Source organism: Orbicella franksi, chromosome 5 (genome assembly GCF_964199315.1).
Source record: "Orbicella franksi chromosome 5, jaOrbFran1.1, whole genome shotgun sequence".
NCBI classification, from domain to species: domain Eukaryota; kingdom Metazoa; phylum Cnidaria; class Anthozoa; order Scleractinia; family Merulinidae; genus Orbicella; species Orbicella franksi.
Window position 1 is genome coordinate 1,917,646 of NC_138149.1, and position 24,755 is coordinate 1,942,400.

Sequence of the window (24,755 nt, forward strand, 5' to 3'; positions counted from 1 at the left end):
ATTTATGACTACTGTGATGACGCATATCGTTGTCGATAAGAGTACAGACAACGCTAAACCACATTCGATTTGTTTTTTACTACAATATCGACGTCAAAGAAAATGTTTTTTCAGAGCGCGAGCTGAAAAAGGCATTGCGTGACACATTGGCGCAATCAGCGTTGTCTGGACTCTTATCGACAACGGCAAATTAGCCAATCAGATTGCGAGATTAGTAGCCATTGTGGCAAAATCTGCTTTGTATTGACCAGCTCAGCCTTTTTGAAAAATCAATTATTTCAGTTAATTATGGCAATGGACATAATTAAAATCTATACGCCCGGGCGCTTAGTTTTATATACCTGTAGTTACCTTTAAGAAGAAAATGGCCATCTGCTGCATCACGATTACATAGTCGAGAAATCCGGCCGTACTTCATTGACAATGCGTCAGCAGCAAGACTTCCTTTAGGTGCTATTATCTGAATGATCCCTCCTCCTCCACCACCCAAATAGTACTTTAAACTTGGTTGATGTGCCTGTCCTCCATCCACAATAAGTTTTCCTGTCTCCTTTATTTCTACCTGTTAGTAAAAAACTGTCATTTTATTTGCAACAGCGAATATCCAACTAAACAAACAAAAATTGCATTGCATTGCCTAGCCGGCTGTGCGCTCGGCATCTCTGTCTAAATGTATTTTTGTGTTTGGAAAGTTTCAGTTCGGAAGCATTACGTGTGCATATTACCTTTTTATTCTTTTTAAGTTAAATCTTAAATAGATAACACCTGTATTCCCTTACAATATTCTTTTTTTACAAAATTATTTAACGATCAGAGTCTTGAATAAATTATTATCATTATTGTTATCACATAGGTGAATCGCATGAAATCGAACATATTGCTTAACACGCCATAGTATTTTGATACCTACGATAGATGCAAACTCTCAATTATCAAAACTCTCGATCATCGAGGGGATAATAGGCAAACTTTCTACTTTTTCGGCCATTGAGACAAACTATAAACGAAACTTTTCTTTTCGAATAAAATCTCGTCCAACACGTAAGATAAATGTGACGAACTTACTACTCTTTTTGTGGGCGTCGTATGAGAACACACGTAAACGGACTGTGTACCCTCAACAACTTCAACGACTTTATTTGCACCCCGCATCCATTTTACTAAAGCTTACAAAACTTAACAAAAAAACTGGCTGCCCTAAATAACCATAAGGGGTATAAAAAAGAGAAGCCATACTTTTTGTAAAAGCGCTATAGCATAATTGACAATTAGATTATAAGCTCGAGATTTCTATGGGGTGATAGTTATTACGGCGTTCGACCTCATAGACTATCACCTCATAGAAATTGAGAACGAATAATATACTTGTTTAAGTACAATTTTTACTAACATTTCCTTCAAACAATGGTTTCCGATTATTTCTCCACGTATTATTAAACTTTGCGCCTTAAAAAGATCGTTCGAATTGAATTGTCATTTTTAAAATTGAAAGTTGTGTGCGCGCGCGCATCAGTTTTTTCAATGATTTCAACTTTTTTTAAAAGTCAAGAAGCCGTAAATGTCCTTCGTTTAGTCTTCTCAGGAATTTAATTAACCATTTGCATCAAACATTTTCCTCCAAAACTTTGGAAAAACGAAACAAACTTCGCCATTTCGTAGACGACTTCCAGCCACTGAACACAAATTAACAATTAGATTATGAGCTTCAGATTTCTATGAGGTGAAATCGAAAGCGAATCTAATTGTTTTAGTAGAATTCTAACTGAAATAAACGTAAATAACGGTTTCCAATTATTTTTCTACGTATTATTGAATTTTACGCCTTGACAAAATCGCACGTATTGAGTTGTCTTTAATTGGTAAATTTGCAGTTTTTTACGCGCGCGCACCGTTTTTCAATAACTTCAAGTTTTTAAAGTCAAGAAATCGTCAATGTCCTTCTTTTAGTCTTCACAGGAATTTAATTACCCGTTTGCATCTAAACTTTCTTCCAAAACTTCGGAAAAACGATGAAAACATTGCATTTCGTGGACGACCGACAGCTACTGCTCTCTAATTAAACAATAGAGTGTTGAGTGTCCACTGTCGAGGAATTATCGGCTGATAGTTGCCCCCGCGGAAATTTGATGTTCTTAAAAAATATATTTGCCCGAGAAGCGAAGCTTCGAGGGCAAATATGCCAGTTTTAAAAACATCAAATTTCCAAGGGGCAACTATCAGACCGATAGTTCCGAGACATAAACACTCTATTGCCTTTATTGTTTACCACTGAATTTTCTTCCGCGCGCCAGTTCAAAAATCATATTGATTTATTTTCAACTTTTTGCGCCGTGACAGTCAAATGTAAAATTTGAAAAAGAAAATAGACAAAAACCTACTTAATACAATTTCAAATGTTTATTTTCTATAACTCCGCTTGTTTACAGAGAAATTTTCACGGACGAGTACTATCCATCGAGCACTTTCCTCGGACGGGCAGTATTGGCTAATAGTGTCTCTTTGCGGATGAAAACTTTCGCGTCACGTGATCAGTTTAAACCTATAAGGATCGGAGAAAATTTAGGGGCGAACTATAATGGCTGATAGTATACGAGTAGCTCAGCCAATCAGATTGCAGCATTTGCATTAGTATAGTAGTAGGATTCTACTAATGGCTGATAGTGTGCAATGGCTCAGCCAATCAGATTATAACATTTGCATTGGTATACTAGTAGAATTCTCCTTATAATATATAGTTTTATGGTCATGAAATAATACAGAAAGTACGGGCACACACACATACACATTTTGACTAGCTAGAGAGTAAGAGATTGAATTTGTTTGTTTACTATACATTGTTGTTTTGTGATTTTCCTCTCGACCTCCCTTTCACCGAAAGAAGTCTGACAGGGCGCAGGGAGCAGAGGATCGATATGTTGTTTATTCAAGTACTTGAAGCAAAATTCGTTCCCCTCCTCAGTGAAACGCTGTAATATCTCGGAATTAAACTGGATATACGGTCAAATACGACTCCTCTGCTACTTGTGGGCAATGATGTTCATCTATCTTCGCAAAATATTTTGACTTAAGTGTAGGCAAAACGACTTAAATGTAGGCGAATCGACTCAGACCGTGCAGGCGAAACGACTTCGGTCGTGTAGGCGAAACGACCTCGATGGCATCCGTCTAGACTCCTCGACTCATTTCTCGCCCAACTTTCCTTTGCAGATTTCCCTAGACTACGAGTAGTCCCTTTCGCTTAGTCCATCGTAACGCGAAAGAAAACAGCGAGAAAACAATGGCCGCGCGAACTTCTAGGGGCGAGAAGTACCCGAAAGTAATTCAAACTCTCTGGCTTGGTCGGTAGTCCCTCCTTTCGAGCGCGTCTCGCCCCAAGGATTTCACGCGGCATTTTTTCCTCGCTGTTTATTTACGGTCTCGTTCGACGGACTAAGCGAAAGAGGGACTACTCGTAGTCTACGATTTCCCTTACCACTTTGATTTTCTTTCGCCCCTAACTAAACACCCCTGGGTATCTTAGGATGACTCTGGGTCACTGGTTAGCTGTTTAGTAATCAGCCTACATTGCATAAACAGCCATAGGGTAGCCTGGCTACGGTGATAAGAGCAACTCTCCCTAACCACCACGTGAGGCGCGGCACAAGGTCGGAAAAATGGACCCCTTGATATTTCGTCCAGAGATAACCTATGGGATGCTAAGAATCGTGATATAAGTCTTAGGTTCTAGAGTTTTTACATTTTTGAGAAAATTACGAAAAACCATCGACAACCCGTGAGGCCGAAAAATCACAAAAATGAGGTCAAATTTCACGATCAGATAATCTAACTCGCGTGAAGGCGGATAGCAAATTATGGTTTTCCTTAGTTTATAGTTTTATTTAGGAGGTATTGCTAAGCTGCTTTGATGATATTTTAGACTTACGACTGTAATTCCGAATTCCTGGAGAGCAAGCAAAGAGAACCGCAGTTTCTAGACATTGAAAATCAAAAATTCCATACCGTTTTTAAACATCTCAAAACATACTCGGTATTATGTAGAATTCTTTCAAAATTCAATTCTAGCAAGTTCAAGAGCTGTTTTTGAACATGATATAATTTTTTTCTGGGCAAAAGTTATTTCTGAGTCGAGCGGTCCCATGCAAGTTGACCTAATTTGACCTTTCGAAGAGATTTTGTGTAATCAGGAAATGTAAACAATTCGACTAGCCTTAGCTCGCTTTCTGAGCAAACCATTGAAAAACCCTGCCATTTCCCATTAAAACTACCCAGTAAACCTGGGATAATACTTCGATGGCAGCTTACCTTCCAAATGGGTGTTTGAAGGCAAATAATTTTTATGTTCTTCGCTAATTTTCCTGTGTCTTGCTGCCGTGCTCAGCCACCGAGCTTTTCATACGGCTACAGCATTTTCTAAGTGTCACCTTTCTCTGGCTTTGGCAATATTTTTACAGGACCTGGATCCATTTCGTGCATATAAAGCATCTTCTGGGTATCTATTGAGTTTTGTATTGAATATTTCTAATGAAAAGAGACGAGAAGTGAAGCAACTAATTGAACTGAAAAATAGACCCAGATCGATGTCACGCAATCTTTACATCCAAGTGATCACGTGCCACAAATAGATCCGCGTGGATATTTTTGTCTTGCTCTTGCTCATTTCTTCATTTTCTTCCTTACTAGCATACAAAGTTTTCGTTTTGGTTTTTTGTAACTTTTTTCTTTGTAATCACTAGCTATTTTGAAGGAGAGTTCTTTGTATGCAATACTTTGAATCGGTGTATATACACGCAACACATTTGCTTTTCCCGTTTTCTAGTGACTGTGCAACAAGCTAGAAATTCTATCTAGTTTTAGCTCCAAAAGTCAAATGCCTGGGCAGGTCCATTGCTAATGATTTCCTAAAGCAAGATAAAAGGGAATAGTAATATATATCTGAAATAGGGCTAGTTACTGGCCGCAAAGCGAGTTTTTGTAATTTGCATTACATGTAATTAAATTTACCAATTTGCCCATGGCAGGTGAACACGCAAATAGTTCCCCTTCGTGGCGCACCTAACTTTTTAGGAATTATGTTCAACAAGATACCTTTTGATGTAGAAGTAGACGCACGCTTTTATATGATTCTCGAAAACTATCCCTTCGGAAACTGAAAATGATTCTGCTTTTGGGTTCGCACAAAACATGTTTCTTTTCGTACGAGCAAAGAGCATGTAAAACTGTTTTGAGAGTTGCCATCGAGACAGATCTAAGTTTAAAACAGATTATTACCAAACGTAAATAGATCCGCGGCAAACGGTTTGTTTACCTCTAAAAAATTCTAAATATAGAATTCTCACGGCGCTCTCGAGCTGTTATCTTTTAAAATCGAACTTTTCGATCAGTCGCTCGATAAGCGAAGCTGGCACGTACGAGGCTCCTAACTTTTTCTTAAATTCGGCAAACCTTATTACGCGGACAAACTCTACTGGAGTAAAATCTTTACAACTATGCAAAGATATGTGTAGGAAAGAGAGTTCAGGTGTTTTGAACAGTGTATTGTATAACCTTGAGCGCTCACTTTGTCAAAAAAAAAAAAACCACTTTCAAATCAAACTTTATCTTCAATTCGGCTCCCGAGTAATTAGGACGTATGTGTTTACTTTTGCCAAAATTGGGTCATTTGCTCCGAGGCATCGGTTGAAAAATTGGAAGATGGAGAGAAATTGCTCGTTTCAGCGGCTAGTTGGTGGCCAGTGCGGTCAAGACCCTCGAAGCACTGGAATGGAATGGAACGCAATGGAACGGGCCGTCCTTTACCCCAAATACATTTTGTTTTCACTCACTTAATTCAAAGTTAGCACAAGGGTGGGGCAGGGGACTAAGGGAATTGAATAGGGTGTGGTTACGAACTCTTAGCTATTTTCCTCTACCCACTGGGCTGAGCAATAGCTGAGTGCGCTAAGGAGAAAAACGGGAAGTTGTCCCGTTTTAACTTGAAAGAAAAACGTTTTTTTGAGCGAAAGCAGTTGTGTGAATTACTGTATTAAATATTTTGAACTAAAGACATGAAAAAGTCTTGTGTATGTTTATATCATGATGGAAAATCTTAATTAAATTGTTGCAGTGGCCATGTAATAAACCGTTAAATGCATTGCGTGCAACATCGACAAGAAAAAGAAATTGCCTCAATAGGAAAACTTCTTTCCCACTCCCCCGTCAGAAAAAAATTAATCACTTGGTCCGGAAGTGACGAAGGAAAGATTGCATTACACTCACTAGACCAAGATTTACGTCTTGCGCTCAGGAATTTTTTTTATTATACAAGAAATTAAATGAAAATCAAGAGGTTGCGCACTGAGAGGTAGATATTGCAAGATATGGATTGCATTTCCGGAAAAGTGTTGCACAAGCTTAGCCTGGAACCGGCCTACAAGCTCGATATGACCCTAAATTATAAAGCGCGGCAACAAGAAAGCAATGGAAAAATTAACTGAGAACATCAAAATTATTTGCCTTCAAACACCCATCTGGAAGGTAAGCCGTCATCGAAGTATTATCTCAGGTTTACCGGGTAGTTTTAATGGGAAATGACAGGGTTTTTCAATGGTTTGCTCAGAAAGCGAGCTAAGGCTAGTCGAATTGTTTACATTTCCTGATTACACAAAATCTCTTCGAAAGGTCAAATTAGGTCAACTTGCATGGGACCGCTCGCCTCAGAAATAACTTTCGCCGAGAAAAAAATTATATTACGTTCAAAACAGCTCTTGAACTTGCTAGAATTGAATTTTGAAAGAATTCCACATAATACCGAGTATGTTTTGAGATGCTTGAAAACGGTATGGAATTTTTGATTTTCAAAGTCTAGAAACTGCGGTTCTCTTTGGTTGCTCTCCAGGAATTCGGAATTACAGGTGTAGGTCTAAAATATCATCAAAGCAGCTTAGCAATACCTCCTAAATAAAACTATAAACTAAGGAAAACCATAATTTGCTATGCGCCTTCACGCGAGGTCGATTATCTGATCGTGAAATTTGACCTCATTTCTGTGATTTTTCGGCTTCACGGGTTGTCGACGGTTTTTCGTAATTTTCTCAAAAATGTAAAAACTCTAGAACCTAAGACTTATATCACGATTCTTAGCATCCCATAGGTTATCTCTGGACGAAATATCAAGGAGTCCATTTTTCTAACCTTGTGCCACATTAATTTTTTTCAATCTCACTCAGTCCCTATAGAGAGTCGCTCTTAAGTGGTGATTAGAGGTTTTGTAGATTTTGTGAATAAAAAATTTAAAGAACTAAATTGGCGTCTGCCGTTACACTTAACTAAACACTCATGTTTATTTGATATTATGAAATTTAGATACCTTACCTTGTTAGCCATAAGGCGAATAAGTCCTCCTGATCCCCCAGAACAAATACTTGAGTGATGTGTCGGCACTTGAGCTGAAGCTCTGATGGATGCAGCTAAAGTTGAATAAAGATTCCAGAAGATGTTTTCAAGATTAGAGCTATACTAAGGAAGCAGCTCTTCTAAAAGATAAAGGACACTTTAAGTCCTGCTTTAAGACAACAACTTAGATTGTTTGGCAAAACCGCGTTTTCCTTTAACAATTTATTGAACATGTACAAGTCGATTAAGATGAGGCCTAAGTGAGTTCGATGTTTTCGCCTTGAAGTTGCTAAGGTTCAGTGTTTGGTGAACAAGATACATCAACCAATCGAAATAAGGTTTAAAACACTTGCCTATAGTGTAAGTTTTCGCGAGTTAGTGAACACCGAAAGGAAAGGTACTGTAAATGTTCGGGCGTTAAAGAGCGTTAAAGAGCAAAAGATTGGTCTTTTGCCGTTAGGCTTTGGAATGAACTCTCACAAACTCCAACAGCTGTAAATACTTTAAACTTTTAAAGGCCATTTTAAGTCGTGCTTTGGAGATTTTTTAGTTAGGTATTTATTCATTTATTTATTCATATATATAGCCTATACATCTATCACTTTGACTGTAATTGGTGTCTAAAAAACCATTTTTAATGGAGTGACCTAGGCCTTGTACACTCTTAAAAACAGAGGTTTCACTCTGAAAACGCATCAAATGTTTTCCCTCCACACCGGTGCCGGAGGAATTCAAAAACGCAACATGCAATCACCGGTCATTTTGTATTTGTGTTTGAAGAAGACTCGGCAAGGGAAATCACATGATTATCGTGACGCCGTCGTTTTCGAAAAGCTCCGTTTTCAAAATGTTTCCGTCCACACGAAAACGAAAAGTCGGCGTTTTCAAATTCCTCCAGTTTCAAGAGCGTTTTCGAAAAGGTCCGTTTTCATGAAGGATAAGTGTGCACGGTAGGACACCAGAAAGGCAAAGAAGCACCAGGTAGGCCACGAATGACCTGGAGGAGAAATGTAGAGAGAGGGCGGAAGGAGATGGAATGGCAGTCATGGGGGCCGCAACAGCGTCTGGGAGAGACCGGGATGGGCGGAGGGTATTTCTGACTGGCCGTAGAGAAGGCCTAACTTAACTGTAGAAATAAAACTGCATTTTCAAATTTCTGCGGCGTAATGTGGACGGAACTTGCCAATATATCAAATATATCAGGTTGGTTGATTTCAGTTATGTAAATGCTCTGATTTCCAAAAATGCCTCGCGTTTGTTAAATGTCCAATTTTCTACGTAAATGAATAAAAATTTCCGTTTTATTTTATTACCAGTGTGATTGCAGACAGAAATGGACTACACGAAATCCTTTTACCAATTAACCTATGTCCGTCTCGATTATAGGTCGTCCCAATGTGAGGAATCGACTGTTTTTGCAACGTTTCAAATGCATGAATTCAAAATTTCATTGTGTTCATCACAATTAAACAAGGACGCAAATCTTCAATCTCAAATAGATCTTTTAGTTTAGTCAAGTCAACTTTCGTAGAGCTTTTTTTTCACTTCTCTTCTTACCAAGAAGTACTTGGATATTTAGGGCTGATCATAAGCCCTACCTGCTTCGTGAAATTGCTAGGCATGTCGGATTTTTCCTGCACGTCTACGACTCATTCTGTCGTCGGCATAATTGAGATCCTCCGGAACAGTTGATAATGTCCAGCGTATTCCTCTCCATCTGTTTTCAGCAGGTTCGAAATATCACCCAGCCAATGACAATGTTGAACAGTAACGCCGACACAACACATCCTTGTTGTACACCCGATTTAACTTTGAAGTTCAGATCAGAGCATCCAACCTAGCACCAAAAGTCACTATAGAATCCTCCCTGACATTCATGGCATTGTTCAATGATATTTCTTAAGGTGAAGATGTGTTCTGCGCAGCCCTGGTCTTATTTGAAACCAGCTTGTTCCTTTCGTAGCGCATTTTAGTACCAAAAGAGACGTTTGATAATGACCTTACCTGATTGATTTTACTCGATAAGGATAACTTTGCGATACCCCGCCAATTGTTACAGTAAGTGCACGGTGTGCCCTTCTTGGGAATTGGTATCATGACACCTTAGGGACTGATCAAAAAGTACAGGGGGAGTGGGGGGTGTGGGCCGGAAGCATTTGAAAATGTGGTGGTTAGAAAAAATATGACCCACCCCTTCCATTTGGCACAAAACTGAGTGACCCACACGTCTACATTAGGGTTGAAAATTACATGACCTACCCCCTATGAAACATGACAGTTTTGGTTGCATAATGCAGCAAAATCACATTTTGTGTATGAAATTATTCACGTTTTAGATTTATTTCTTAACAATAATACAAAATCATCCAAAAACAATATTGTATTACTTTACTCTTGCAACTTTAAGTCATGTCCATAAACTCTAGAAAATTGACTGTAAGCCTTTCGCTAGTTGTGGAACAGTGATCCATCTTGAAAAGAACTGCAGTGAGCAGCCAGTTAACTATGAGTCCGAGTTCCATGAACATGTGTCCCGTATCCTTGGGGACACAAGTTGGCCATTTGGTGTTCTTGAAGACCAGCATGTCGAAAGAGCGCAGTATTCTCAGTATTTTGAAAATTTCTTCCCTGGGACTGCTTGCTCAGACTTGTTAGCTTTCGTACAGATTTACAATACATGAAATCGCCATTTCTATAGTACACGTCCAGCCACGTGTACGTTTTAGCCACGGATCGAAAAAGTTTTGTCCTTTGCAACTGGAGGGTGTTACCTGTGTTGTCGGTTGTGTCAAACGTGTGCCACTTCCTGTTATAAAACAGGATGACCCACCCCCCATGGGTAGCTGAAAATTGAACGGCTCACCCTTTAACTCCCTTACCAAGAGCTCAAAAAAACAAAAAAACAAACAAACAAAAAAACAAAACAGAGTTCAAAAACTGATGACCCACCCCCGTCTCTGCTCCGGCCCGGCCCACCAAACCCCCCAATACTTTTTGACCACTCCCTTAGCTCCAGTCACTTGGTATTCCATCACATCCCATACTTTAGCAAAGAGTGGGAGTAATATCGCTGCTGCAACCTTTGGATGACACTTAAGAGCTCAACGCTAAGTTGATCCTGTCCAGGTGCTTTGCCGTTCTTAAGATTTGTAATGGCTTCTATGACTTCCTCTTTATTAGGTGGCTAGGTGCTGAAATCAAGGTCTTGTCAGCTTCCTGGGCAACAGCAGGCTCCTCCGGGGACTCCTTGTCAAGTACTTCCTGAAAGCTCATCGCTCCTCTTGTTCCTTCTTAGTTATTTGTCGCAGAATTAGATGCCTTTCACCTTCGCTGACCTCCACAAAGTTGCTTTGTGATCCTGTAGACTGTGGCTTGCGCCTGATGCTGGCCAGCAACCTCCGCTTCTCTTGCAAGTTTGTCATTCAGATTTTTGTCTGCGCTATCTGATTATTTCACTTTAGCATTGAAGATACTGTATTGAGCCTCGAATTTCTCTTTTAGGCAAGTGAACTTGGCTCTCTTTGCAGTAGCTCCCAAAACTGATACCAAGCATGGCTCCACCAGCCTCGCCTGATATGCCGCCGAAGTGTTAAAAAGATAAAGAGGCCTCGACTGTGCTCTGTTCGTTGTAAAGCACGCAGGAAGCGGTAGAGCACGAAAGAAGTGGAGGGTAAAACAAGAGACGTAGTCAAGTGTTTTTCCCTACTTCTTGAGTGCTCTACCGCTTCCTAAGTGCTTACAACAGAACAGAACACAGTCGAGGCTTCTTTATTTGTTTTATGATAAAGAATCCAATAATTTCCCCATGCATTCGGTTGAATTTTCAAACCAAACTTTATTTTCCAAACGAGTAAAAGTGGCGTTAGCCGTGCTCTGTTCTCCGATAAAGCACGCTAAAATAAGCCAATCACAATCCTTGTTAGAATAAATAATTGCTCAAATAATTTGATTGGCCAACGAAGCGACAGCTGTCAATCACAAACTAGACTAAAGCTTTCGAGTAGTTTCGAGCGGCTCTCGAGAGAAGAACGATGAGTTCAAAGTTGGGGAGCCTGTAGGCAGGCTAATGTTTTAATTAACCACTCCCCCAATGGGGCTTTTCAGGGCCAATGAAACCAAATAATGCAAATGGACATAAGATGGTTAAAAATCCCAACTGGCGGAAGGCAGACCAGTTGGCTATTTACAAGCGTGGCTGAGGAGTTGAACTGGGGTCTACCGAGAAACAACTCCAGTTTAGCGGTCAGGGCGGGACTTGAACCTGCGACCTCCGGATTTGAAATCCGGGGCCCTAACCACTCGGCCAAGCTGCTTCGTTATCTTTTCGTACCACTGTACATGCAAACACACTCAATCCCTTCTAGGTAATATGACAATCTAAGAATGTTAGTTTGCGTGAATTTAAAACATATCAATTCAGTACCTATTAAAATGTCTCCTTTTTCAGCCACAAGTTCTATGGCTCCGCCTCCAGCGGCACTTCCCGGATTCTGTAAGCACGAACCTGAGGTAAAAGAACAAATATATAACAGCAAAAGCTAGATAGGTCCTTATATTAAAATAGTCAGCTAATAAATAAATTATTCCTTCGGGGAACAAGTTTGGGCTTAGGAGAGTTATACTGGTTGTTTGCTTTTTATTGGGAGAAGCTCATGAAATAGAGTAGATGAAAAAAAATTCTCAGCTTCAGAAGAAGAAGTTAACTGGTGCTGAAGATCTAGAAAAGGAGCTCACTCCGCAAATTAAATACACTTTGAGACTAGAAAAATACCGGGTTGAGCGGTAGTAGCAGATGGACAACAAGCATTTTATTTTGCTTAATACACAGAATATTATACAGCAAGAAAATAAATTAAACTTAAATAAGGAAAAAAGCTACTCAAAATAGTAAGAACTAAACGAGCTGAGTAGTTAGCTTTAAATCGGTTGTAAGAAAAATAAAGAAAAGAAGAGGAAAAAAAAGTGGACGCGTTTTGCTTGGCTCCGCCACAGGGAAGGTTTTTGTTATGGAAATTACTGTATGTGAGTAAACCAGGGAAAAACGAGGAAAGCCAATAACAACTCAGACAGTGGTGCCTCGCCAAAGCTGGTCAGGAAACGTAACAGCTTGACCATGGCGTCCATAGCGGCACAAGGAGAACAAGACGAAAGGAATATGTCTTCATTTATTGAAAAAAAAATATGTCTTCATTCGACATGTTTAAAGCATTTAAATAAACTGAGTAAAATATTGAAACCCTGATAAATGACTTAAGGTGGCTTACTAAAATTTTGAGTGAGTAAAAGAAGCCAAATTCCACCTCTTTATGAAATGTTCCAGATGTTTTGTCTATTTTCTTTAACAATACAACAAGCTGCTTAAAACAGACTGGGCACTAGTGGTTTCAATGAAGTTTTCCTTAGTCTACCTGTACGATCCCACCTAATAACCTTTCATCTCCCCGTTAGAAATCTTTTACAGTGAGAAGAAATTTCGGGAAAATGCTAAGTGTTACTGCCAAAGAGCGAATCCTTCCTTGGCCACATACAGCAATTGGTTCCAAACACCCAAACGAGAAGAGGTTTGAACTAAGAAACAACAAAAAATACAAACTTACAAAATGGAGAAATATACCGCTGAAAGGCGACTTATAGCGAAACGCAATGAACGAAATAACTCAAAACTTACATTGTACTGGCGCTGTAGACCGCGAAAGGGCAACTCTATATTGGTTTATTACACTAGATGTATTCTCGCTGAGATCAACCTGACGGTGAAACTAAAAACCGCAGCGTGCGCGAAAACTAAATAACTAGAATACTAAACCAAGATGCAAATTATACTAAACGCGCGGGAAAGTAACACAAAACGAATTCCTAAAGGAAGGCTAATGAACCCAAAATAAGAGAGAGTGCTAGATTCTACACTAAGCGCAAATTTGTCTCCACTGAGCTTTCATTCCTGTGTGATCTTTGGTAGCAAAAAGGGCTGTATAAAAGTATGTTGTTTTAACTCTCGAACGAGAGCACCCGAGTCCGACGCCATGTTGGAATAGTAACCGAGCCCGACGCCATATCGCAATAGTAACCGTGCAGTCAGTATCGTTTTTGCGCGGTTACTACCCCTGCATCGTGTTGATGATCGTAGCTTTTACACGACCATAAGGTGTTTCGCTAAATTGAAGTGGAGTTGACTTCGAAGGTTCGAATTAGTACTATGGCCAACTTGAAGGCAGAATTCATGAGCATTAGACTCGTCTAGGCGTTAAACATGACTAGGAGATGAGCGTTTGTTTGCTGGAAAGTGAACGTGGTAAGCTTTGATGAGAATGTATGAGCGAAACAAGCAACTTTTAATGAACGAAACAGCTATTGAAAACAGGAAAGACATCAGCACCATTACATAATATTGTAATTTTATTTTTATAATTTAGTAACATCTAAACCTGAGACCACGTTGTGTCAGCCTCGCAGTAGTCTTTGACCTAATTATTATCGTTTCACTTTTCAAGTTTGGCTGATTAGATCTCCTGTGAGATCCAACGTTCAATCAAGCAGGAGCTTTGCAGTTTATATCACTTAAGTTTTTTTATGTTGAGTTGTCCACGTTGAGTACTCTATGATTGTTTGGACAGGAGTGTCCTCTGTGATCCATGAACCCTTAACCTTTACCACTCCATGTTCAGCTGCAATTTTTCCACCTTAGCTACTCTGGACGTATGTCTTTGTACTATGTGCACAACAAAAGCCAACGAGAAAAGCCTACGCTTTGTGAGATAAGTGCGACCTTGCGTGGTACGAATTAACCCGGCTTGTTTTAACAGCCTTTAATGATAAACTAGTAATTGCTAGTTCACCAACATGTTTCATCTCCAGAATACTAAATCCACGAGTTTGGCCATAGGTTTCTTCTGATTTTCCTTTTCTTATCTTTTTGCTGCAGTGATCGACCTTCTATTGGCCTTGCTTCCAGTTCAAAAAATTCTGAGAAAGCATCATCAAGACGGGCAATTTTTACCAAGGGGTAGCCATGTGCTGTTGCAGGAAATTTTGCTCAGAGTTTTTCACTCAAAATTTCTGAGCATTTTTGTGCATATTTCAGGCTCCATTGAGCTGATCGCTCTGATCTGGGTATCATTGGAAAGATCTTTTCCTCTTGCAGAAAGTGAGCATAAATGATGCCAATTTAGGTCAAAGGTGATGACGTCAGAAGTGAAACAAAGGCTAAGGCTCGTCACGGCCGGTTTCCGGCGGCATGGGAGTCAATCGGTTAATTAATATTAGAAAGCGCTTCAAGCGCGCTAAATGATTCTGCTTTCTAATTTACGTACATACGTGCCAGAAGAGACTAGAGTCTTTTTCGAGCCGAACATTCACAACATGGCATAGATTATTCCATTTCCAAACCTTTTTATTCTTATGCTTAAGCCGGTGTTTGCCTTTAAGTATAGGGAATAAATTTGTCCCGCTTTCTACAACCCTTGGGCTTTCCAAGAGGTCAACATTGTTTTAATTAACGCGTAACACGTACAAGTACAGTTAAGAACTTTTCTGTTTGTGTTATAAGAGCAGTACTCTTTGTTGAATACGATCATTACTGTACATATTTTGTAGTATTAGTGAATATATGAAAGATCACATATTTGAACTGCGGAGAAAGATATGAAGACATGCTTGATCATTAAAGTTATATACACAGCGTTAGTAGCTGTGAAATTAAAGCCTGAAAAAAGTCATGTCTTCATATCAGGCTTTAATTTCACAGCTGCTTAAGCTGTGTATATAACTCTCTGTACTGCGATGATCAATCATGTCGTCATATCTCGCCGCAGTTCAAATATCTGATCTTTGATATAGTCACTTGTATCTTCACCATCTACGGGTATATTACAAACTCGCAATGTGACCAGCTCTCAGTTGGCTTGATAGCTCAGTTGGTAGAGCACCGCACCAGTATCGCAGAGGTCATGGGTTCGAATTCCGTTCAAGCCTGAATTATTTTCAGGCTTTAATTTCACAACTGCTTAAGTTGTGTGTATAACTGCGATGATCAACCATGTCTTCATATCTTTCTCCGCAATTCAAATATATGATCTTTGATATATTCACTTGTATCTTCACCATCTACGAATATATAACGAACCCACAACGTGACCAGCTCTCAGTTGACTTGATAGCTCATTTGGTAGAGCACTGCACCGGTATCGCAGAAGTTATGGGTTCAGGAGTTTGTTTCAATTTTATTTTTCAGGCTTTAATTTCACAACTGCTTAAGCTCTGTGTATACCTGCGATGATGAATCATGTCTTAATTAGTTCAGGCTTGAACGGAATTCGAACTCACGGCAACTGTGATACCGGTGCAATGCTCACGTTTTAGCGAGAACACTTGCGGACTGAATTGCAGCTATAACTAGCTGTAAACTCGTGGTCATCAGTTTATGCAACAATTTTGAGGTATCAGGGTCTCGTAACGGCGAATACTCTTCATTCTGACTACACTAACACGAGACATTCAGTGTGAATAGCTTATTGAGGATGCGTCAGTCAGTCAGTTGGTGGGTCAGTCGGTCGGTTGGTGGGTCAGTCGGTCAGTTGGTGGGTCAGTCGGTCGGACGGTCGGTCAGTCATCTGAAGCAGATGTATTCTGTCTGATAAGATAAGCTGTATCTTTGCAAATTACAACTGTCCTGTAGATGTGGCCAAAAAAAAATATGTGGAAACGTATTCCTTATCTAATGCACCAGCACGAAACCCCGTGGAAAGGGTACAAAATCAGTAACGTAGAACATGATTTTCAACTATACATGCAAGCTGTCATGACAAAAGCTCAATAAAAAAAGTGGAGTGACGTGCAGAGTGCCGACCTAGAGTGAAGACTGCCGACTGCTGAGCTAGAATGACCTAAATCTCCCCTAAATCACCCCGCGAGCCTCTCCATCGTGCCGTCAGAAATTACTTATTTTGTCTTCTCGAGGATCTAATTATCGCTCATATTTCTAATCTTCCTCCGAAACTTCGAAGAAACGAAAAAACGTGGTCATTATGTTGACATATTTAAATCCCCTCATACTGATTGGCTCAGCCAATCAGATTGCAGCATTTTCATAAGTGTACAAATATAATTCTTCTTATAGCGGTTAAAACCTCAGCCGTTCAATTTATCGGGTGAAGTCTGAAACGGCATTTACCGCGTGGTAGTCGTCCGGTCGACCGTATGACCTGGTGATTTTGACGAATTAGTGCAAAGGAAAAAAGTAGGCTGGATTATACAAAAAGATAGAACACAATTACAATCTCACCTCCGCTTCCTCCCAATAATGACGTCATATCGTGTTTATTGTATGGTAGGCCTACTATGAAAAACCGGCCAGTGGACCCCCATCCTCCATGGCTTGAGCCAGATACACATCGTGCTTTAACAGGTACATTCTGAATAATCACGCGTATTCCTCCAGGACCAAGACCTATGAAAACATTAAAGAAAACTTGAAAAACTCAAGGAGGGGGAAGTTTGTAGCTACTTTCTCCCCCATAGGGATGTGATATCAAGAACAGTACGGGCTTATGGACCAAATAAGCTGGGCATGGATTTTAGAGGTCTGGTCTATATGATAGATTAGTCAGATTTTCTCCGAAATCAAGTTGTTAATTAATTTTACTCTTGTAAGACGCATTTGAGAATTTGTAAAAAAACAACAACAACAACAAAAAAAACGCCAAGTATATTAACTTTATTTTAAAGTTTGCTGTTTGAATTGCAAACAAAACAACGCAAGTAGAGAGTATTCTATTGCGGGTAGTCGTAGATAACTTTTCCCCTTTCGCTGTTGCTCCGGTTGCGAGTGTCATTTACAGACGAGGACCTAAGATCAATGCTAGGAAGACCCGAGAAACGAGAATCCAGATCAGGGATAATAGATAGCCATATCCGATCCACAGTGCAAAAGAAGATAAGAGACACAACCACACGTATAAGAAAATCACAGCATTACTTTCCATGTCGAGACTGGAAAGTAACAACTCTCTCCCTTAAGTGGAGGTGGATGACATTGCATTCTGGTGCGAAGTCATTACTCCTTTACTTGCCAGAAACCTGGCCCTCGCAAAAGCTCTGGTCTCCACCAGAGACATGTACTCGGCGTCTTAGGCATCATCATCTCGGCCATCTCTCATTACGAAGCACTAACATTATACGCAATGATACCACTTATACACTGGATGCTGAAAAGGATACAATTAAAATTGTATCCTTTTTTGAGTTAACCCTTGCCTTAAAAGGCGGGGGTTAACTATACAAACCGGGGGTTATCGGAATTTGAATCTTAAGACATTGAAGTTTTATTTTGAGAAGTTCTGTTACTGTAAGTTCAAAGGTCGTTTGCTCAAAAGGAGTTATTTTTGCCTTTTAGAAAAGATATTTTGAAAATGATTTGTCCAATTGAGCCGAAATGTCCCGGATTTGTTTTCCTGAGTACGTTTTGTGTTTTAAGTATAGAACTGTTCCATCCATTGCATTTTGTCGAAGTTAAGCAACGAAACGTATGCTGGATTTTCTGTAACAGATTTAACTGGTCACCATTTCATGTGTTTTAAACTTTTCAAAAATCTGTCAATATAATAATTTTGATCAGTTCTTGTAGGAGTTATTTTTTCTCAAGTAAGCCCTGGCATTCCTCAGCAGGTGGCAGATTTAATCAGCCAATGTCAAGTTACAATACATTTCTAGGGTACAAAATTTTTTTCTCATAATCTTTGGTCTTCAGGCTTTTTAAGACCAGGGGACTGTAAATATCGAGAATTGATTTTCAAAACTGAAATCGCATATTTCTTCATATTTTGCCAGGAGAAACCCTTTGGTAAACTATTTTCGAAAATAAGACTTAAACTTGCCAGCGAGTTTTTGATTTTGAGAAATCCAACAAAAAGGAGAATTGCGGTTTTCGCGCTACGGCCGCAATAAATCCAGCCGAAAATTTGGACATATTCACATCAGTCTCAGAGAAAGACGGCTCGGTCTATTAAAATGATCTTTAGCTTTACAAGTATGTTTGGTATCACAATTACGACACAAAGATGTGAAAATATTGTCAAGAAATGCATTTTCACGTCGGTTTAGGAGGCCCGAAAATTGTTAGGTTTTGCACTTTGAAAACAATATAAAAATATGGCATTTTTGAAGGCAATTTTCGTACCTTGGTACACCGAAATTATAAATGAAAAGTACATTTTTCCAAAGCCCTGTTATTGTTTTACAACTTACAAAAAATTCAGCTTGGGCAATTGAAAAGCGTATAGTAAAACATGTGTAAGAAAAGGCTTTTTACGCGTAATTTACACTAAATGAGGGTCACGCAAGCACAATTTTTACCCGTGTCTAGACGAAATTCAAGGCTCGAAAAAGCACTCTGGCACATGGCATCACCCAACGAGATTACACTCCGGGAGAGATCAATCATTTCAACTACACATCAGGCGAAGAAAAAATGGGGTAAATAAAACGGCGAATTCTGAGAATATTTTCAAAACAGGTCACTTGAGTAATGCGGGCGACCCTTTGACCTTTCATGTCATTCGGAAATCAGCACACGGCAGCTCTTGATTTGACTTTCATTCGTCGGAATAACCACGTTTCTTTTCTTTTGTTTGCTTTGCTAACATATCCTCAAGTAGAAGAAGTTAAGCTTTTGAATTTGGAGGCATCTACCCGCAATATAATAAGAACAGCTGGAGTGTTTTTGTTTCGTTTCCTCAGAAACGAAACGGTATTGTTTTCAGTTCAGGGGTGAACTATTCACATACTGATTTGCAATATCCAATCAGAGTAAAGTTCGTAATTGTTAATGTAAGTACGGCGGCAAAATTTCAGCCAAAACTCGGTGCATCGCAACAAAATGTGTCATTTGCAACATTTCAGTGAAACTCTCATTTCTCGGTATTGTCTTACACAAGAAAACTGCGAACTGGACTTGTTAGTGATAGTGAAAAAGAAATATATTTTCGAAGTAGAGACACCGCCACACCACGCGAATTGTCCACCAATGCGATATTTTAAGCTGATGGAAGCAGTTAGTTTTGTTTAGTTCAACAAAGAAATGGTACAGTTTTCCTTTTCAGAGTGATTTATTGACGTAGTGAGTATGAATGTTGTAGGGGTAAACACATGTAATTCACAAGGTAAACACGTTCAGCAAAACTAAATTTGATTTCGTGACACGGAAAGAAAAGGAAATTAAAATGTCATGCAGGTAGAAATAATTGGCGACTGAAATGTTCCTAAGTCTTACTGAAACGATGTATTCTAGAGAAACGAAGATATCTGTCTCCGTGCTTGATTTAAATGTGATTAAGATCACAACTACGGCGACATAATTTTGGTCAATCAGAACACTTGTCAGGAGCAACAATCCCGCCCCCATTCTGTGGCTGTTTACGGGAAAAGAACACGCATTTAATTTGGTGCGTTTGGACGATACTACAGATACGATATATCGTGGAAGGTAACTAATTCATCATATTGTAAGTTAATCAACGTTGGTGTATTGCAAAATAGGCACAATATGGCTGTTTTATGAGGTTTTCTTCGTATCGTAGGTGTCGACATTTTCCAGATTTAGTTGAATTTCTCGAATTTCCGCCACAATTCCAGTAGCTTTACGTCTTAGAGCGCGCTTTTAAAGATAAGTAAATTTGTATTTCGACATTTCAAGAGCTGGTTTCCATGAAAACACCGATAGCATTTGTATTTCAGCTTCATAATATTCAAGCGCAAGTGGAGGAATAATTGCACAACTATCGTCACACACGAGGCGTCCTTTTTGAAAAGTAAAATATACTGCGTCACTGACAACGAAACGTACAGTGCCGCATCCATTCGAATCAAGGACTGCCCAGCACAGAAATGGAAAAATTATGCGTCAGATACTTTTGCCTCTTAGCTTTATTTAGCCTCACACACAATACTTTGAGTTTCTGAAAAATTTGGCGGGGCTGTGCGGCCTGCTTCCCAAAGCAACGTTTACCCTGTTTAAGACCAGTCTGCGATTTATCTAACTTATTTATGGCCTGAACCTTAAATTAATACCCTGTTTCAGACCTGCCGTAGTTCTCCGTAGTTCTCCTACCGTAGTTCAGAATGATGTTAAAGGTATTGTGAATGGCTTTAGTTGCTGGTCTTATCGACAATGATGCTAAAAGTAGCTTCTTCTAAAAAAACATACCTAATTCGTGACTAGAGTGCAAAAACCATACCCAGTTTGAGACCAAAATGACCAATATCGATACTCTACTTCTGACTAAAATGTCTTAAAAGAACATGTCCCTCTGACGCTGGACATACCTATATAGATGATATAGGGGAGCACCCCTCTCCCCTAGGACAGAGTCAAGGTGAAATATCACAAGTAACTACATTTCGAAGCGCGTTGACTGTAATAACTGATACATGTGTAGACAACTTAAATTAATTAGCCCTTTCTCTTTTACAATAGGTTCAGTACTAAACCTCACCTGGACGAAAAACCCCAGGCCCTGGCAACAGAGCAGATCAGTGCGATGCAAAGCGGCGCATTAGCACATATCCCCGACACCCCAGGACTTCTCATGCACAAGATATCAAAACCCCGGCCTTTCTCAGACTTTGAATATCGTTGCGGAAACGAAACAATATTTCTTTCTGAGAAATAGCTTCTTGTTGAAATTTGACCCACTTCGCATTTGGACGGTTACAATTGGCTGAAGTTGATCGCCGAATTACACATCAAAAATTCGCTTTTAGGAAACGGCAGTACTAACAAGGAAGCATCAATCAAATAATGTACTTAATACTTAGGAATTATTCCTCTCCTTAGTGAGTTTTTCCTGTCAGGTTTTGGCAAAACACGGAGCGAAAGCACCGCGTGACAGTAGCGTAACGTAGCGTAAGCCGGGAGGAACATGTAGTGGGCACCGGAAGTGGGGGAGGGGGGGGGGTGGGGAGTAGATGCAGCACTGCAGGGGCGTGGTAAGTTTTGACGGGCGAGTGCAGTTTTACGATGTGTCTTTTAACAAGCACTTTGAAACTGTCTGTGCATGTAAAGATTTGTATATCCTTGATTGGATCAAGCAAGCTTAAGTCTAATAATAAAGAAGCTGAACGTCTACGTCACAAATTTGTATTCGTGTTGGCCGAACTGAACACCTGGTCATTTTGCTAGTAATTTCTGGAACAAACCGAACATGGGGCTGAACATGAACATGGGCAAGAACATTTGGGTAAAGCAGAGAGCAAGTACGGATAATTGTTGAGGGAAATAAGGACCCTCAGTATGAAGGCATCTGCGTGCTTTACGTGTAATATAATATTTCATCTAAGGTCATTACCGGGTGCATCTAGTAGAGAATGGCATAGCTCAGAGAATTCTCGTATCCTGATTGGTGACCTAGGCGAGGTATCCAGCGTGGAATTGCGACTCTTGACAGCGAGGCTTTGCGTGATATGGCACTGGAGCGACAATAAAACAACAACTCAAAAACAACTAGTAGCAATGAACTTTCAATCATGCTTTTCAAACCATTGTCGCCGTCCACGAATTTAAAACAAACACAAGTCTTTTTTTTTCTGATTCTACCTGGATTCCTATTGGCTGGCTCCTGACAGTCTTGACAGTTGATTCAACTGGAATGGCTTTTCTCGATTGCGCGTTAAATATTGCAACAGTCACACAGACTTAAATGAAACGGGGTTTTCTTCATTTCGAAAGAGGCTATGCGATTCAAGGAAAATTCACAACCTGACTCGTAAATTCCACATTAAATTTTACTTGAAAAAGCCGATATCGCACTCGTTGCTTAGCGATAAGTGCAATATCGGTTTTTCGCGTGAAATTTAACAAGGAATTACCTCGTCAGGTAATGAATTTCCCTATAGGATTGGCCCCCGTGGAGTGTTGCCGGCTTGTGGGTGACACGTGATGTGGGCAAAAATTAGTGTATGGTTTGTGAAAAGCAACTAGAAGACATGCGTAAGGATTTGTGAAAAAACTATTGTCAAATTGATAAAAGCAGCTAGAAGTTTATATATGTGATACGTGAATTTTGCGAAATTCCAAGTGACTACCACGTGAAATTTGCTAACACATTACTGTTGGCTGCTAACAATAGTTGCCAACTTAGGACATGAGGACTATTAACACAGTTGACTCGGAACATAGCCGGGTCTTCATTTCTTGATAGTCCCCTTATGCAAAAATGTTCCCCACCTTGCGCCTTGGTTAGAAACTGTATTCACGTAACATATGAAATATTTGTAGTCTTAAGCATGGGCATGCTAAGTGTTTTTACTCGGAGGTTCCTTCCTTATGCATGTTGTATAGGTTCAAGACGACAGAGCCGAGGAGTGCTAAAACTGTGTTTCGTGTAGTACAACCTGGCGGGTATCACAGAACTCTCGCTTATGCTGCGCAACTTTAACAGTTGAAATCATTCATAGTGTATCTTAGATGCCATTCCTAAAATTAATGACTGTATCTGTTCTGCAGAGGGGAACGCGTCGCTAAAGAACAGCTTCCATCTATCTGTTTTGTTTGCAAAACGCATATCTTTCGCGGCCACACTCTCAGGGTTTTGCTAGCTAACGGTTTGCTGTCTGTCCAAGGTTGGAATTTTCCTCCAGTTACTTCTTTTCAGCTTCATTGAACCAACCGGTCACTCTTCACCCGCCCAGGATAAGGAGAGGTCAGGAGGAATCCGAGGGAAGTTTCACAGGGGGAGGCTCCCAGCCTCCCACCCGACGTCTAAACTTTGATTCACTATCTGTTGTTTTGACTGACAAGATAATTCTTTCATATACCATCCATAAAAACGTGTTGCCCTTTAACATACCTGAAGTCGGCACAAGGCTTCTCTTTTTCAGAAACTTGCTACACCTTTTTCGGGTCAAGCCTCCCCGTGTATTAGAGGGAGTTCTTCCGATCCCTGAGGGCTGAAGGGAAGTTGATTTTTTCCGTCGCATTACAACGCCGCTAGCATATAAACTGAATTTCACACAGATTTCATTTGACTTGCTATTGGCCTATTGGAGCTGCTCAAGAATGACGTTGTCACCCTAAATCAGCCAATCGACTTTGTGGCGCCTACATTTTGTGTAGTGGTCATGTGCACATGGCCCATATCATCATCTACATCAAGCGAACCGATAAATCTTTGCTCAGAGCGGATTAATCGTTTTCTTTCATGCTCCATTATCCGAGCGATTTTAAATGATTGTCATGGAGTTCAACCAACGCAGTGAAAATTTGTGTCATGAACGTTCTGTTTCGCCAATCTACTTCTTTGATTCAGTGCAGGATATCATGAACAGATCTTGACTTATACAAACCGTTTTCAAGCTGCCTGTTCAAGACACATCGTACAAATGCACTCGCCCGTCAAAACGTGCAGTGAAAGTATGAGCAACCACCAGTACAATGCTGCCCTATTCCCAGACACCCCCCACCCCCTCCCTCCTTCCAACCTCCACTACCTCCCCGCTACGTTACGTTACTGTCACGTGCAACTTTCGCCCTGTGCTTTTACAAAACTGCCGTGGTTCCCTGTCAGGAAAAACTCTCTAAGGTAAGGCATAATTCCTAAGCATTAAGTACATTTTTTGATTGCTGCTTTCTTGTTAGTACTGCCGTTTTCTAAAAGCGAATTTTCATGCGTAATTCGACGATCCACTTCAGCTAATCGTAACCGTCTAAATGCGAAGTGGGTCAAATTTCAAAAACACTCCAGCTGTTCCACATGCGGCCCAAGCTCTCAATGTTATCCTTTTTTTTTCCTTTTTATGCGAACGTTCAGGCTAACGTGACATATGGCATGTAATATTACATAACGATCGAATTTGACCACGCGAAACATGACTCTCGCCTTGCAGCATATGGAGGTGTTGTGTTACAACGGTTTGAATTTATAAAGGTTTGTATGGGAATGCAACGGCTTTGCTTGAAAAGCCAATTATTCTTATATTTTGTGAATAAAATCTGCTTACCCTGTTGCTGTGTTGTATTCTTTGTTATTTGCCAGCTCCTCGGGCAGATCTAACGCGATTTCGGCGAGTTATCGTTCTGTGGGTTTCCACCACTAAAACAAAGACAAGGCCGGACACTGATTTCCGGAGTGCCCGCCGCTCGAAGCGAATAAATCCACTGAAAATAACCCTGCCGGCTCAATTCCTCCGTAGAATCGAAGAAGAGATGTTGAAGTTCCATGTCAGTTCACTCGCTACGCGATTCCGTCCACAACGCCTTCGCAACGATACATTTATTTCGAGATTGCTTCGCTCGCAAATTCGAAAATAGCCGCGTCACAAAAGTTAGGACGTAACTATAATTGACCCGACCGGGGGTAGTCAGTAACGATTTGTCAACATTCAAACCAAAATGC

At 40.1% G+C, this 24,755-nt stretch overlaps 1 protein-coding gene across 1 annotated transcript; it reads right to left on the reverse strand.

Moving 5' to 3' along the window:
* Positions 1-304: 304 nt before the first annotated feature.
* On the reverse strand, positions 305-23,570 carry LOC145486911 (uncharacterized). Its single transcript, XM_081465619.1, has 6 exons — positions 23,466-23,570; positions 21,711-21,831; positions 16,652-16,816; positions 11,795-11,875; positions 7,351-7,445; positions 305-562 (listed from the first exon to the last, which is right to left on the reverse strand). The coding sequence occupies exons 1-6, from the start codon at positions 23,568-23,570 to the stop codon at positions 305-307; spliced, it is 825 nt and encodes a 274-aa protein (XP_081321745.1).
* Between the last annotated feature and the right edge of the window lie 1,185 nt (positions 23,571-24,755).